Source organism: Pantherophis guttatus, chromosome 7 (genome assembly GCF_059756535.1).
Source record: "Pantherophis guttatus breed Tessera chromosome 7, ASM5975653v1, whole genome shotgun sequence".
Classification (NCBI taxonomy): Eukaryota; Metazoa; Chordata; class Lepidosauria; order Squamata; family Colubridae; genus Pantherophis; species Pantherophis guttatus.
Window position 1 is genome coordinate 18,157,221 of NC_142069.1, and position 16,512 is coordinate 18,173,732.

Below are 16,512 nucleotides of genomic sequence, written 5' to 3' on the forward strand. Positions count from 1 at the left end.
AGCCGAACTGGAAAGGTCAAAGACAAGGAAGGAGGAGGAAAAAAGCCTTCCATTTTTCTGTGGTCAACCAATGTGGTTGCTGCTCCTGCATCAGGGGTGGGTTTCAAAACCCGTCGCTACCAGTTCGCTCCCACAGAAGCATCCAGGTGGGTAGGCGGAGCCTCCCGCCTCTACCAATTCGCCCGATCCGGTACAAACCGGTAACAACCCACCACTGTCCTGCCAGTTGAACTGTCTGTCAGTTGAAGGGAACTACTTCTTCTCAATGTACTTAACCAACATTGATGGAGTTTTTCATACATTCATACAGAACGCTGTTCATTTGATAAAGACCATATAGGCTGGGATTTATAGGCTGGGATTTTAAACATTCATGAAAGAGCATTTTGGCTCTATCAGAGGATCTCTGTAGACACATTTACACACAGAGAGGGAGGGAGGGAGAGAAAGAGAGAGAGAGAGAGATATGCCAAATGAATGAGGATGGAAGGCCGAGTCAACCTTGAGCCTGTGAGAATCAAACTGCTGGCAGTCAGCAGAATTAGCTTGTAATACTGATTCTGCTGACTGACACTGATACCATGGCACTACCACAGCTCTACCTATATGTTTGGGGGGAAAGTTATAATACCCGTCAGCAGATCTCTTAACCAGAATGTATTTATCATATACATTTCTATGTCAAGCAAAACAAATCAGGGCAGTTATCAAAATTGGAAAGGAACCTGTATTGTGTTAGCAATGGAAATTCTGGTCCCTATTGTGGTAGTAAATCAGGGAATATAATATTCTCCAAGATGCAAAGCATCGAGAAAGACTGGGATTGCCTGATTTAAAGCTATATTTTGTAGCCACCTGTTTAGTCTGGATGAAAGAGTGGATGCTACTGAGAAACGAAAGAATTTTAGAATTAGAAAAGCACAAACTGAGGTTTGGATGCCCTGGTTTTCTCTAGTTAGATAAAGTTAAAATTAATACAGATTTTAAAAATAATTATGTCAGAAGTACCATAAGCAATAGATATAAATCCAGATGTTGCCTGCTGATTCCTGATTGCATGATACAAAGCACATAAGCAGGTGACCCTATGCTTCCCATTGCATACAAGTACATACAGATACAACATGAGGGGAACGCAGAAACATGCACATGTTACTTTCTTGCACAGGAGAAAATATAAATGCTTTCTTCAGTAAAGAGTTTCAAAAATTCAAGAATCCATGTTTTACATGTGTTCCTTGATTCTTTTAATATTATAATATTTTTAATATACAATTATTAGGAAACATATTAGAAGGACATCTGTATCTGGACATTCAGAGGATTTCAGAAACCATATGTGTTTTTCTACTTAAAGATATGCAAACCCGGGCATCATACTTTCAATAGCAAGATGGCATTAGCTTCTCCAGAACTGATTCTGAGAAAATACATGAAGATTTGGCAACACTTGAAAAATTAGCCCTTCTGAAGCACAACATGTATTACAGTTGTGCTTTTTTAAGTTCGTTTTTCACAATTTTCCATTAATCACTGCTGAAATCCAATTTCTGTAAGCAGAGATTTGCGTGTAGACTGTTGGAGACTCTGGTTCACAATGGACACTACCCCAGCTCACAAGACCAACAAGCTTATAGCGTCCTTCAATCTTGCATATGAGAGGTCCCCCCAAGTCTTGCTGTAAACGGAAGGACAGAATGAATAGGATGCAAAATAGTAAGCATTTTCAGCCACAATACATATCTTAAAAGCAGCCCATCATTCTATAGCAGGGTTGTCAAACTCAAGGCCCGGGGGGGGGGGGGCAGATCCGGCCCGTGGGATGCTGAGATCTGGCCAGCAGGGCAGCCCTGGGAAGAGCAAAGGACCGGGCTGCGGTGCCTCTGCCAGCGAAAATGGAGCTCCGTTTTTGCTGGCAGATGGTTGCAGGAGGTTGTCGCAGCTGAAAATGGAGCTCGGGAGCCCGTTTTCACTGGCAGAGTGCTCAGGCCACCACAGGCGCCCCTGACACAAGTGACATCGAGCCTACCATGCCCACTCTGGCCATACCTACTCTGGCCCCCCGAGGTCAACTACAACCCTGATGTGGCCCTCAATGAAATCGAGTTTGACACCCCTGTTCTATAGGGTTATAGATTACCTATGGCACAAGAAATGCAACAATCAATGATACCCTCCCAATATTTTAACTGCAGCTTTCTTTATCGCTGCTGACAGTTGCCATCCAAAACATCTGGAAGGCAACAGATTGTCTATTTCTGATTTATGGCTTCGTATTTTCAACACCCATCTGAAGTTCTTGCACCATTTGGGGACAATAATTCCAAATAAGCAGGACCGTTTCATACCCATAGGCAATTTTGTTTGTTTCTGAAGAAGCACATTCTGAATCTTCCTTCCTTCAAAATGGCAAGGAACTGCTCTCCCGATTCTCTACAACTGCAATGCTGTTTTATGGCAGTCCAGCCAGAAAGCTTTCTGGGGTCAAATACAGTCTTGGGATCACATTGCCCGTCTTTTTATTGGATAATCTTACTGATCACATTAGAAATTTCAGTATGATTGACGCCTCTTCAGTTAACTGGTCCCAAATGCAAGATTACACTTCTCCCGTTTAATGACAATATCCCACACCCGTTACGTACAGCACATGAAGTTGTCCCCGTAGCACTTCCACATATATTAGCGTTTTTAATGTCTTCACCCCAGTATCTGGTACAGGCATCATTTGTGAGGAGTGATATTTGTGTTTGCTGCAGCCTTCTGGAAAACCAACCCTCTATTTGGAAAACAAGCAATACCAGACAAATATTATTTGATACATGCAACTGTGGAAAAAGAGTTATTAAGTTGTTTTCATCAAATAGTTCCCGACAGCCCAGGTATAACTTTCTGCCAGTGAAAATAAGAATATGAGTCACCAAGCCAAAAAAAAAAAGAAAAGATTCTAAATGCATGTTCAAAGAAAATAATCCTTACGGAAAGCTTAGATGAACCCATTTCTATACCTCGTGGGTTTTTTTGGTGAGGTTATTTAGGAGTCGGGGAGGGGAGTCCCTCAATTTTTTTCTACTGAGAAGTTATTCCCCTAGGAGAACCTGTAGATGGAATTTTAAAAAGGAGTAGATGGGTAACTAACCATCCTTTCTTCTTTCCTCTTTGACCTCCTCTTTTTCTCTCTGTAATTTAGCTCTCTCCCAAATAATAAGTTACAGAGAAAAAAGATCTTTCTCTTGCTGATGGCCTGAAATGATCCCTTACACAATCCTTGATTTGTGATGTGCAGACTTCACATACCGGTGCTTGTAGCATCAAAATGAGATCTAAAATGCTCAAGGTGTTCCAGCTGATGTAGTAGAAAAAATTAAGTTTTTTTTCTTGAGGGACAAAAGGACTTTGTTTAAGTGCTAACCCACCTGGAACTTAGTTCTCTGGAGAAAACTCTGATGCTGGGGAAAATGGCAGGAGAGAGAACAAAAAGATGAATAGTAGTTGAAAGGTGGATGGGCTCAGTTATAGTGGCGATGGGGGCGCCATTGGAAGAGCTGAAGGACAAAGGTTAGAGTCCAGTGGTGGATTTTTACCGGTTCTACCCGGTTCGGGTGAATCAGTAGCGGCGGCAGATAGCTCTGCCCACCCTCCTGGACGTCATCACGGACGCTCTGCACATGCGCAGAAGCGCATGCGCAGTCATGGCACATGCGTTCACATTTGCGAACTGGTAGCAAAGGTAAATGAAACCCACTAAAGTTAGGGTTAGATCAGAGTGGATACGGTGGTGCAGACCATGGAGGAAGAGGAGGGAGAAGGAGAATTAAAAAGACAATACAGAACCAACTTGTAGGAATCCCAAATGCCAGCTTCCCATACTGCAGTATTTTGTTTTAACTCTCATTTGTGGCAATGCAAAGCCATTTTTCATAAATGTGTCCTTTCAGAAATACAACACTGGCTAGATAGTACCAATCACCCTCACCTGTTATGTTCCATCCTGCAGTCCAGCACTTGGCATCAGTGGCTATTTTCTCCTCCTGTTCTGGCAGACAGGTAAGTCCTATGGTGTCTCCTGAAAAAAAAAAAGAGGAAATAAAGCATAACTGGGTTATGGTATATGCTAGGAAAGGTATTCAGAAATCTTAAAATTGATATCATCCCTTCAAAGTAGGCCAGATTAAAAAACAGTTACAGCAGGGATTCCAAGAAAGCTCTTTATTGATGTAAATTAAAACAACAAAGTCTTGAGAGCTTGTCCCAATTCCCCTTTGCTTCATCTTAAATTAATAAAATCAAGCCAGGGTTATTTTGAGCCATGGTGGCGCAGTGGTTAGAATGCAGACTAATTCTGCCGACTAACAGCAGTTCAATTCTCACCAGCTCAAGGTTGATTCATCCTTCTGAAGTCAGTAAAATGTGGACCCAGATTGTTGGGGGCAATATGCTGACTTTCTAAACTGCTTAGAGAGCGGTTTAAACGCACTGTGAAGCCGTATATAAGCCTAAGTGCTATTGATATTGCTATTTTGAGTTTGTTTCCCATGCTTTCCTCTTTCTGGGGACCATGTAATCTTTTCTGCCGTTCCCCAACATCTCATTCTTCTTTTGCTTTCCTCCTAATTTTCTAAATTCCTTTATACCAGGGGTCTGCAACCTTAAACACTCAAAGAGCCATTTGGACCCATTTCCCACAGAAAAGAAAACACCGGGAGCCACAAAACCCTTCCCGTGCCTGACTATTTCTTGAGCGGCCACAAAACTAGCATATGTAGTTGAATTAAACATTCTGTTTTCTTCTGAAACTTTTCTTTTCTTGGATTTATCCATGGTTGCCTACCGGGGATTGAAAAGCTCAAAAAATTGTGTGCCGGCGGGTGACACACATTGGTGGTTGTGACACATATTTTGAGTGACAGGGAGCCGCAGCAGAGGGGTGAAAGAGCCACATGCGGCTCCAGAGCTGCAAGTTGCTGACCCCTGCTTTATACTGTCTGATCACAATCATAGGAGGAGATATCCTCCTATTTATGCAGATAGCAATAGATTCACACATGACAAACACTGGACTACTTCAGTCTGATAGGATGAATCAGCTGTAAAACAGTGTCTGTACAGCCTAGAGAGCCCTTTCTTGTCCATTTACACACAAGTCTTTTTTACTGAAGTCAGTTCACAGAAGGTACAAATCAATGGGGCTCAATGACTATTTTAGTACTTTCAACAAGTCATTGTTACAAGAGCTTTGGCTTGCTTTCTGGCCCATAAAATTTCTTTAATCTAGCAACTCTGGTTCAACTGCTTTTCAGCTCAAACGTCTTTGCATTGACATTGTAGATAAAGGTCTTGAACCAAGAAAGTTATTTCCCCCATTATAGTACCTGTCTGAATGGGGATCTCCAGTTCTAACAGACTAATGTCATTGGTGGGTGGCAAACCGCTGAAGTTGGTATGAAAGTAGACAGCTTTCACTGAGATCTGAGTGCCACCTTCTGTACCAGGAAGCAGGTTAGTGATCCCTAGGACAGCTTTGTCTGTTTGAGTGCTAAAAGAACAACATTCCGAGTTCACCATATGCACAATTTAATCATGGCAATAGCATGTTTCTTTTTTTGCAAAGAGCAATGTTGCACATTATCTACACACTGAGACTTGGATCCAACTCCAGAAACTCACAACCCCAATTCCCTCTTTTTGTTTTTTGTTTTTTTTCCATTTGAGTTTTATTGGGTTTTGACAATTAAACAATTCTTATTCAACTCTTGTGCATGACTGTGACCATTTACATATCATCACACTAATGTTCTCCTATACTCTATATAATTTTACAAAATCTACTATCTGTTATTTCCCCTTTTTCTATCTTCAATCCAATTATACCATTTCTCCCATATTACGTAAAAGTCTGAATAAATAAAGAACTAAGTAAAGAAACTCCCTGTTTTTGATATGAAGATAATCTTTTTTATATATATATATATATTTATTTTTTTACACAAACAAACACAAATACATCAATCCTTCCGTGTGTCATCTTGGTGTTTCTTTAGTAACTTCTTTTTGATTACTCCTCCTATCTTCATTTCTTCCATTTCTCTATTACAATATTTCCCCGCAAGTACAATACATTTAATATAATATTCTATTTCGTTATCAAAAATTTTATCTATTTCTCTTTTCTAACCAATCATAAAATTTCCCCCATATCTTAAAATATTCCGTCTCTTCTCTCTCTTTAATCATCAAGGTTAATCTATTCATTTCTGCACAGTCTAATTTTTTTTTAATTACTTCCCCTTCCAACTGAATTTTCGATACTCACGGGAACAGAGGATAAAATAATCAAAAACTTTTATAATTTTCTACTTAGTATGGAATTAGAAGAAGAACAAGTAAAGGAAACAATGATTGCTTGGGCAAAAAATTGCAGATACTCAATTGAGCTCGATAGATGGCAACAGTTATGGGAAAAGAACTATAAACTAACAATGTCCACTGCATACAAAGACAATATGAAGACAATCTTGAGCCCCTGGAAGAGAGTAAGATATAAATTTGACAAAATAAAGAAATAATACAGCCTTTTGATACTCTTGAGGGATTCTACAATATATTGTAATTAGCAAATTTGTATGGTTAGTTTACAAAATCAATAATAATTGGAACATCTATGGCTGGAGTAAAAATCTATTGAGTAGATGATTTAAAGAAAATATATCCAATGTGCATTTCATGGATCTGTGCACTGGAAGTTGCTGAATTACAACTTCTAATATGAACAATACAGAGGAATACTGGGAACTGTAGTTTAGCAACACCTGGAACACCTGTTATATAGCAATACTATATCTGCTATATTGCATTTCAGTTTGCTACTCAAAATGTTTGTCTATCGATAGTAAAGATAGACAAATCGATAGTAAAAGATAGTAAAAAATTATAGGCGAAACAATTTGCATAAAGTGGGTCCATTTAGGAAAAATGTATATCTGAATAATATATAAAAAAGTATATATGAACTACATGTAGTCCTAGACTTACAACCCGTCATTTAGCGACTGTTCAAACTTATGGCAACTCCGCCGGCAATCGCATGATTGCATTTTGGATACTCAGCAACTGGCCTGAATTCACAGAGTTTCAAGTGTCCCACAGTCACGTGGCCAAGGATTTATGACATTTTTGCTGGAAATCAGTTCTCAGCCAAAAACAAGCCAGTAAACAATGGGTTCACTTAACAACTATGGTGTTTGCTTAATAAGCGTGATGTTCTCTTAAAGATTGCTGCAAAAAAAGGTCATAAAATCAGACACAGTCATGTGATGATCCACTTAAACACAGTCATGTGATGATCCACTTAATGGCCTTCGTGTCTTACAATCACTTAGTACTCAATTATGATTGTAAATCAAGTTCTACTTGTACAATGAACTTCTTACAAAAAATGCAAAGTGCTGCATTGATGCAGGAAACATGATGTTAGAAAATTAAAATTCAGCAAAGTCCTTTTTTTTTTTTTTTTTTGCACATTCTGGGCCCATAGCAACCTATATCAAATTTTCCAAATTTTTCAAGGATAATTCCCATGAAATATACTTCGGTTTCATTCTGAGAATGCAACAAACATCCCTCAGCCAAGGGTTGTATCCTAGGCGGGGATACAATCTTTTGAGAAATAATCCCAGTATATTTGCTTACCTTACATTACAATGTCCAGCAGTCAGAACCCAAGTTTTCTCAATCAAAATTCCTACACAAAAGTGTTTGTTTTCAAACTGTAGGCTCACAAGCCATGGCCAAGATGCTGGAGATGCTAGATTGCCACTAAACAGTTCTAATTTGCTCTGTCCTTCCAGTGAGGTGTTTGTGGGCATTGCCTCCACAGAAAATAGATCTTCCACTGGAATTCCACATTTCCCTAGTGCCAGAAGGAAGGTCCACTATTAATTGTGTAGTATATATTCTAGCATTCAAGCAATACTTGTGCAAAACTTGCAACACCTTTACTATGTCTGCTTTAAGCCCCTTTCCAATTACCATCTTTTCTTTTTCACATTAAGCATTAAATTTGCTGAGAGAAACGGCAAACAAGTAGAATTGTACTGAGTAATATCCCATTCAGATATATATTGAGAAATAATTGCTGTTTCATTCCCAACATATCACCTCCACCTTAATTAATAACATGTATGCCTGACCAAATTTGGATGACTAAACTTTCCCCCGTCCAACTCCCAAGCTTACAATAATATGCATTTATGGGATATTATTTACTTTCTTCAGTAGCGATTTGTTTATCAGGCGAATCTACAAGAGGAAAAACAGGCTTCAGCTAAAAGTTCACATTATTATTGTTAGGCTATTAATATTATTGGTCACTCCTATTTTAGCAAAGTATTTCACTTAACAGCAAGGGTGGGCATCAAAAATTTTAGCAAGGGGTTCTCTGGCCAGTTGCTGGGTGAGCGTGGCCATGGTGGGCGTGGCCTAGTCGGCCTCCTGCACCACGGCCGGGGGATTGCCCTCCCTGGTCTCTGTAGTGTTTCCTTGAACCTCCGGGAGGGCAAAAACGATCTCCCCAGGCTCTGGAGCAGGGGTGAAATCCAGCAGGTTCTGACAGGTTCTGGAGAACCAGTAGCGGAAATATTGAGTAGTTCGGAGAACCAGTAGCGGAAATTTTGAGTAGTTCGGAGAACCGGTAGCGGAAATTTTGAGTAGTTCGGAGAACTGGCAAATACCACCTCTGGCTGGCCCCAGGATGGGGTGGGAATGGAGATTTTGCAATATCCTTCTCCCAGGAGTGGGGAGGAAATGGGGATTTTGCAGTATCCTTGCCCTGCCACGCCCACCAAGCCACACCCACAGAACAGAACAGAAATTTGGATTTCACCACTGCTCTGGAGGCCAGAAACAGGCCCATTTCCAGCCTTGCTGAACTTCTGGAAAGCCCGTTTTTCGCCCTCCCCGAGCCTCCGTGCGCGCCCTGCACTTACCTGCATCCAAAACGGGCTGTGTAGGGACTCCTGGGAGGGGCGGGGTGGGCCGGGCAAGCCAGGAGTGGGATTTGGGGGTTCTCCGAACTGCACAGAATCTTAGCTAGAGGTTCTCCCGAACCCTTGCGAACCCCCAGAAGCCCACCCCTGCTTAACAGTAATTACCTCCAACACCTGCCAGTTAAAGTTAAATTTTTAAACATATCACCAAAGCCACAGTTGATGTTCTCATATGAAAACATGGAAATGTTTAAGAGCTCAACATATTAGGAATGTCTGCAGGAGAAATTCAAAAAGTGAAGATGGCAGCCATACCATGCAAATGAAGGTGTGAAGGCCTGCAATTCGGTTATGTCTAATCAAGCAGCCAATCTCAGAGACTTTACCAAAATAAAGTCTATTTATGCAACAAATCAAAGAGAGACAGTTTGATATAATGGTTAAGGCACCAGACTACTATAAAAACCAAGTGATTGTAAGTTCTAGTTCCATTTTAGGCATGAAGCCATCTGGGTAATCTTGGGCCAGTCCCTTTCCCTCAGCCCTAGGAAGGAGGCAATGGCAAACCACATCTAGAAATGCTGCCAAAAAAACCCGCACAGATTTGTCCAGGCAGTTGCCAGGAGTCAAGACTGACTCAAAGGTATTAAAAAAAAAAAAAACATACCCCCTCCACAGAGAACATCAAAACAAGTGTACAGTAATTTATTGCTCAATTTTTCCAAGACGTCTCTTTATAGGAGGCCACTTGGCCAGAAATCTATAGACCTATGCATACTGTACAGGCTTCTAAATGCACTTTCAAAATGTGTCTCTTCCCGTTTGCTTGTTCCAATGCTGGATTTCTGTTTTATTTGTAAAACAGATTGAGTTTTCTGATGTATCATAAAAGATGACCAATAAACCTTTTAAATGAATAGGAGAAAAATACCATAATTGGAAGGTCTGTCGGGAAGCCTACAGTCTAGGAAAAAAACAGACTCACACCCCCATACTCCATCACCCTCCTCCAGCTTAAAATTACATGGACTGTTGAGTTCTATGATCCCATTCTTGCTTCTCAGAACTGATCCTTGATTCATCTCTCCAAAACTGATCTTGAAGCCCTTGGCCCCAACCGAGCCATCTGTTTGGAAATGCACTGTCAAGTAGCTGCTGCTCGAAAACAGTCGAAAGTTCCTTTTGTGGCCACACAGTGTTCCTGCAAACCATAAGACAAAGAAGAGGATATGCCAAAAGGTTTCAAAATGGTTGGGAAAGAGCCAGAAAACATAGGGGGAATTCCTGCTGCCTACCTGAGCCATCTCCCCACTTATGATTTATCCGACTATTTATTTTCAAGATTTATTTTCTGCCTTTCCTGCAGGAACTCCAGATGGCATAGAATAGATAGTGCTTATCTTCTAAGTATTTAAGTACTGAGAAGCAACCCTGTGAGATGGATTGGGCTAAGAGACTGTAATTGCTCAATATCCCACAATAAGCTGCAAGGATAGAGAGTTGGACTTCAACCCTGGACATTTCATAAATCAGTCTCTTAGCTGCTGCACCAGACCGAAGGCACTTCCACATGGTCAGTGTTACTACCCCCAAAATGCTCATCAGAGCAACTCCTACTCTTGTGATGATTGTCCTGATCACACAATTATAACCTCCGTTTTCACTGCTTGTCCCAACAAGAACCGCGGTGGCGCAGTGGTTAGAGTGCAGTACTGCAGGCTACTTCTGCCGATCACCGGCTACCAGCAATTTGGCAGATTGAATTTCACCAGGCTCAAGGTTGACTCAGCCTTCCATCCTTCCGAGGTGGGTAAAATGAGGACCCAGATTGTTGGGGACAATATACTGACTCTGTAAACCGCTTAGAGAGAGCTGTAAAGCACTAAGAAGCGGTATATAAGTCTAAGTGCTATTGCTAAGGGGACATCACAATAAGCCTTTGGTCAGCTCCCTGCCTGCCCTTGTCATGCTGCATTGGTCACATTGAAGAAAACAAAAGGCAGTTAGTCTGAATGAGGCTTAGTCTGGACAAAGGACTCCATGATACAATGGGACTTTCTGGCCAAGGGAAGATCTGCAGCTTTAAGAGATGGGACTTGCTGGGAGCCTTTATAAATGGATAAGCAGCCTCAATTCACGAAGCAGATATTTTGCAATTACAACTTTTGAGTAGCTGACCTGGAGGAAAATTGCTTGAGCTGCCCATCAAGGAACTTGGTATGAGGACCCAGAGGTACAATGCCAACCTCCCGTATGCTGTCTCTCTCTGAGACCACCACCGTCTACACTGAACGATCAGACTTTCAACAAGAATTGGCTAAAACGCATAAATATTCATAGAGGGAAAGGCAGCAGTTAATAGTCTACAGCTCCATTCGTAAAATCTCTGATGCGTTTCTAAGCCTAATCAAACAAAAAATACAATTTCTTCGCTATTTGTAGACTTGCCAACCATCTGGGCTTAATCATCAGTTTGGTAATTCCGGTCCACAGTCAGGAAAAGCAACAATATTTAGGGCTATGAACTAAAAAACAGAGGACAACGCACCAAGCAATTGTGAATGTTGATCTGGTCCATCATAAAAGCTCAGGGAGTCCCAAATGCAGTCTTTAGCATCCTCAATAACAACATCTCGTATCACTGTTTTTAGTTTGCTTCCTGAAGCGGAATAGATTGTCCAAGCGCAGTTTAGTAAATTAGGATAGGTGTCTGGATAATTTGGAGAAACTATTTCTGTAAACCCGACTGGGATCAAATCCAAGACTGGACACCCTTAAAGAAAGGGGAAAACAAGACTTCTTTTATTTCTGGAATTTTTATTTTGCCCATTATAAAATACAAAACAAACAAAACAAACCAGCCTCTCTATTATTCAGACCAGCCTTCATTAACTTGACATCTGGCCGATGAGTTTATACCGCAATTCACAAAGTTTCTACCCAACAGGTTGAAGCTTCTAGAACAGGGGTCACCAACCTTTCGGACCTCAGGGACCACTAAGTTCATAATTTTAAATCCCATGGACCACTAATATGATCTGCCTAATGACTGGTTGGGTGGGTGTGGCTAGGTGGTCATCTGACTGGGTGGGCGTGGCCAACTCCTCACCTCCCCGCCCGGGCTCCTTATGGCCCCAACAGGAAGCAGTTGTTGGAACTAAGCAGCCACCACGAGAAAGAGTTGACAAAACAACTCAGTTCAAGTTGGATCTGACCGAGAAGGAGGCTTAGCAGAAGCACCTCACTGAGGACTACGAGCATAGGCTTTCCAAGTAGAGGGAAGACCTGCGGGAGTGCAAGGCCAGGTACCAGCGCCTGGAGGCTCGGCGGGCTGAGATGTCAACCAGTTCCAGGCCATGATGCAGTCCCACTGGAACAAGGCCCTCTGGCTCTTCGCCACCAGTGGCACTTCCCTCCAGCCTTCACCCCAAGCCCCATACCAGGAGGCCAAAGCAGACCCCAAGTCGGAATTTCTGCCCCCCTCCAACCCACACATAAAGACCTTGAAGGGGGAGACTCTCTGCAGTAACACAAACGTTCATTGCACGTATCCGTCCCAGGGGCCATAGTTTGAGGACCCCTGATTTAGTGCAATATTAAAAATGCAAATAATTTTTTCTGTGGACCACCAAAATTTTCTCGCAGACCACCCATGGTCCATGGACCACCAGTTGGTGACCGCTGTTCTAGAATGCTGAGAACTGGAGTTTCAATAGATTGTAGAAAGAGTATTTAAAAGTGTATTTTTAAAAAACAATACATTCTTGGAACTGGACCTTTTTCAGCTGCAGCACAAGACATCATGCTGTGTCTATTAGACCACCTGCCCTAGAAACCAGTATACCCCAGAAGAACAAACAGTCCAATTGGTCTTTCACCAGGCTGTGACTCAGGGATTGTAATCATGGAAGCTCCGGCATGGTGAGTCTGACATGGATAGGTGTGATTAGGGGTTTTGTGATTTTACTGGGCTCTAGTACAATTTTATTTGATTGGTTGGATTAATGGAATTCTTCCTTTTTATTTCGTTCACCTTCTGGAGCCTCCTGGATAGATTGGCAGATGTAAAAAAAAAAAATGGATCGATCAATAAATAAGATATCAATAAATGTTAGTACACACATGCACTGTCTTCCATCCAACACAGCACAAGACTGTGCTTGCATTAAATGTTGATATTTCTACTGGGAAAACATGCTTGGTTCAAGGGGGTTTTTTTTTCCCTCTGGTGGAACCAGTCTATCAGGGCTACCTGGTCTACCCAATTATGGGACGGAGCCAGGGGTGGATTCTAATTTTTTTTACTACCGGTTCTGTGGGCGTGGCTTATTTTGTGGGCGTGGTTTGATGGTCATGTGACAATTCTTTAGGATTTAGCAGAGGTATTGGTCTACCAGGCTTTTAACTGCTTGTAGAGCTGTACCGGTCTACCCATTTGTTTTTTAAGCGTCCTGGTCTACCCATTTGTTGTTGGAGCGTCCTGGTCTACCCATTTGTTTTTCGAGCATCCCTGTCTACCCATTTGTTTTTTGAGCGTCCCAGTCTACCCATTTGTTTTTCGAGCATCCCTGTCTACCCATTTGTTTTTCGAGCGTCCCGGTCTACCCATTTGTTTTTGGAGCGTCCTGGTCTACCCATTTGTTTTTTGAGCGTCCTGGTCTACCCATTTGTTCTTGGAGCGTCCTGGTCTACCCATTTGTTCTTGGAGCGTCCTGGTCTACCCATTTGTTTTTCGAGCATCCCTGTCTACCCATTTGTTTTTGGAGCGTCCTGGTCTACCCATTTGTTCTTGGAGCGTCCTGGTCTACCCATTTGTTTTTCGAGCATCCCTGTCTACCCATTTGTTTTTGGAGCGTCCCAGTATACCCATTTGTTTTTTGAGCGTCCCAGTCTACCCATTTGTTTTTCGAGCATCCCTGTCTACCCATTTGTTTTTGGAGCGTCCCAGTCTATCCATTTGTTTTTGGAGCGTCCCAGTCTACCCATTTGTTTTTCGAGCATCCCTGTCTACCCATTTGTTCTTGGAGCGTCCCAGTCTACCCATTTGTTTTTTGAGCGTCCTGGTCTACCCATTTGTTCTTGGAGCGTCCTGGTCTACCCATTTGTTTTTCGAGCATCCCTGTCTACCCATTTGTTTTTGGAGCGTCCTGGTCTACCCATTTGTTCTTGGAGCGTCCTGGTCTACCCATTTGTTTTTCGAGCATCCCTGTCTACCCATTTGTTTTTGGAGCGTCCCAGTATACCCATTTGTTTTTTGAGCGTCCCAGTCTACCCATTTGTTTTTCGAGCATCCCTGTCTACCCATTTGTTTTTGGAGCGTCCCAGTCTATCCATTTGTTTTTGGAGCGTCCCAGTCTACCCATTTGTTTTTCGAGCATCCCTGTCTACCCATTTGTTCTTGGAGCGTCCCAGTCTACCCATTTGTTTTTTGAGCGTCCTGGTCTACCCATTTGTTCTTGGAGCGTCCTGGTCTACCCATTTGTTTTTCGAGCATCCCTGTCTACCCATTTGTTTTTGGAGCGTCCCAGTCTATCCATTTGTTTTTTGAGCGTCCCAGTCTACCCATTTGTTTTTCGAGCGTCCCTGTCTACCCATTTGTTTTTCGAGCGTCCCAGTCTACCCATTTGTTTTTGGAGCGTCCCAGTCTACCCATTTGTTTTTCGAGCATCCCTGTCTACCCGTTTGTTCTTGGAGCGTCCCAGTCTACCCATTTGTTTTTTGAGCGTCCTGGTCTACCCATTTGTTCTTGGAGCGTCCTGGTCTACCCATTTGTTCTTGGAGCGTCCTGGTCTACCCATTTGTTTTTGAGCGTCCTGGTCTACCCATTTGTTCTTGGAGCGTCCTGGTCTACCCATTTGTTCTTGGAGCGTCCTGGTCTACCCATTTGTTTTTCGAGCATCCCTGTCTACCCATTTGTTTTTGGAGCGTCCCAGTCTATCCATTTGTTTTTTGAGCGTCCCAGTCTACCCATTTGTTTTTCGAGTGTCCCTGTCTACCCATTTGTTTTTCGAGCGTCCCAGTCTACCCATTTGTTTTTGGAGCGTCCCAGTCTACCCATTTGTTTTTCGAGCATCCCTGTCTACCCGTTTGTTCTTGGAGCGTCCCAGTCTACCCATTTGTTTTTTGAGCGTCCTGGTCTACCCATTTGTTCTTGGAGCGTCCTGGTCTACCCATTTGTTCTTGGAGCGTCCTGGTCTACCCATTTGTTCTTGGAGCGTCCTGGTCTACCCATTTGTTTTTGAGCGTCCTGGTCTACCCATTTGTTCTTGGAGCGTCCTGGTCTACTCATTTGTTTTTCGAGCATCCCTGTCTACCCATTTGTTTTTGGAGCGTCCCAGTCTACCCATTTGTTTTTGGAGCGTCCTGGTCTACCCATTTGTTCTTGGAGCATCCTGGTCTACCCATTTGTTTTTTGAGCGTCCTGGTCTACCCATTTGTTCTTGGAGCATCCTGGTCTACCCATTTGTTCTTGGAGCGTCCTGGTCTACCCATTTGTTCTTGGAGCATCCTGGTCTACTCATTTGTTTTTCGAGCATCCCTGTCTACCCATTTGTTTTTCGAGCGCACTGGTCTACCACCAGACTGCCTTTTAACACTGATCATCTGTAGGGCGGCCCTTTGAAGCCCCGGGGCAAGATTTTAAACAGTTTTTTTCCTTCCAGCCAATCAGCTGAGACTCGGGAGGCAGCGAAAAATTGGGGGTGGGGCCAAATAAAAGGTAAGAATAATGCCGGGGGGAGGTGGGAGGGCCCAGCTCCGGTACAAAGAGAACCGGTTCGGTGACGTCATATCGTCACCGCTACCGGCATGGCCGAACTGGGCCAAACCGGGAGGAACCCACCACTGGACGAAGCATACAGCTCCGCCCCATAATTTCCGCTTTTCAGCCCCAATCCAGAGCCCTTCACTTTATTTCTCCCTTTATTTCTTTGTCGATAAAACATAAAGTTAACATGCTTGGTTCAGGCTACCTAGAAAATTATCTACATGTTGATGGTTTGATTCCCTACCTATTCCTTCCTACTTTAGTACATTTTTCATACAAAAACACAGCTGTCGTACCTTTTCGAAGATCTTTACCTTGTACAGGACCTCAATGGAAAAAGAAAAAAAAAGGAATAGCATGATACATCTTTATATTTCTGAGCTAACACAAAGGTAGTTGATGGTTCAGCAAGTAGAGATATACGTATCACTATTAAAATTTACTCCCGTTTTATTATTTATTTATACTTATTAATAATTTCCATACAATAAAAGACAAATCAAAAGAAAAAATTAAAAAAAATCAAGAAGTGCAAGAACAGAAAAAAGGCTAAGACGCTGAGCTTGTCGATCAGAAAGGTTGGCGGTTCGAATCCCTAGTTTAGGTCTCCTGTGTGAGCAGGGGGTTGGACTAGATGACCTCCAAGGTCCCTTCCAACTCTGTTACTGTTAACTAAGAAAACTAAAGTTAAGAACAAAGAAATGGAGATGAGCACCGCCTCCTAGAATCGGACACGACTGGACAAGGGAAACCTTTATTTTT

The 16,512-nt window shown here is 42.4% G+C and overlaps 1 protein-coding gene and 1 long non-coding RNA gene across 2 annotated transcripts in view; both read right to left on the minus strand.

The window, feature by feature from the left end:
• Nucleotides 1-1,519: 1,519 nt before the first annotated feature.
• Nucleotides 1,520-4,066, minus strand: LOC148112775 (uncharacterized). The gene is made up of 3 exons (XR_015728851.1): nucleotides 3,977-4,066; nucleotides 2,646-2,779; nucleotides 1,520-1,678 (listed from the first exon to the last, which is right to left on the minus strand). It is a non-coding gene; the product is annotated as an uncharacterized LOC148112775 (long non-coding RNA).
• Nucleotides 4,067-9,892: 5,826 nt separating this feature from the next.
• The window catches only part of OVCH1 (ovochymase 1), a 54,555-nt gene continuing 47,935 nt past the window's right edge, over nucleotides 9,893-16,512 (minus strand). The window contains exons 25-26 of the mRNA XM_087873505.1: nucleotides 11,533-11,757; nucleotides 9,893-10,185 (exon numbers count right to left, since the gene is read on the minus strand). Of these exons, the coding sequence (XP_087729631.1) occupies nucleotides 9,893-10,185; nucleotides 11,533-11,757 (518 nt within the window). The remainder of the gene's footprint in view (nucleotides 10,186-11,532; nucleotides 11,758-16,512) is intronic.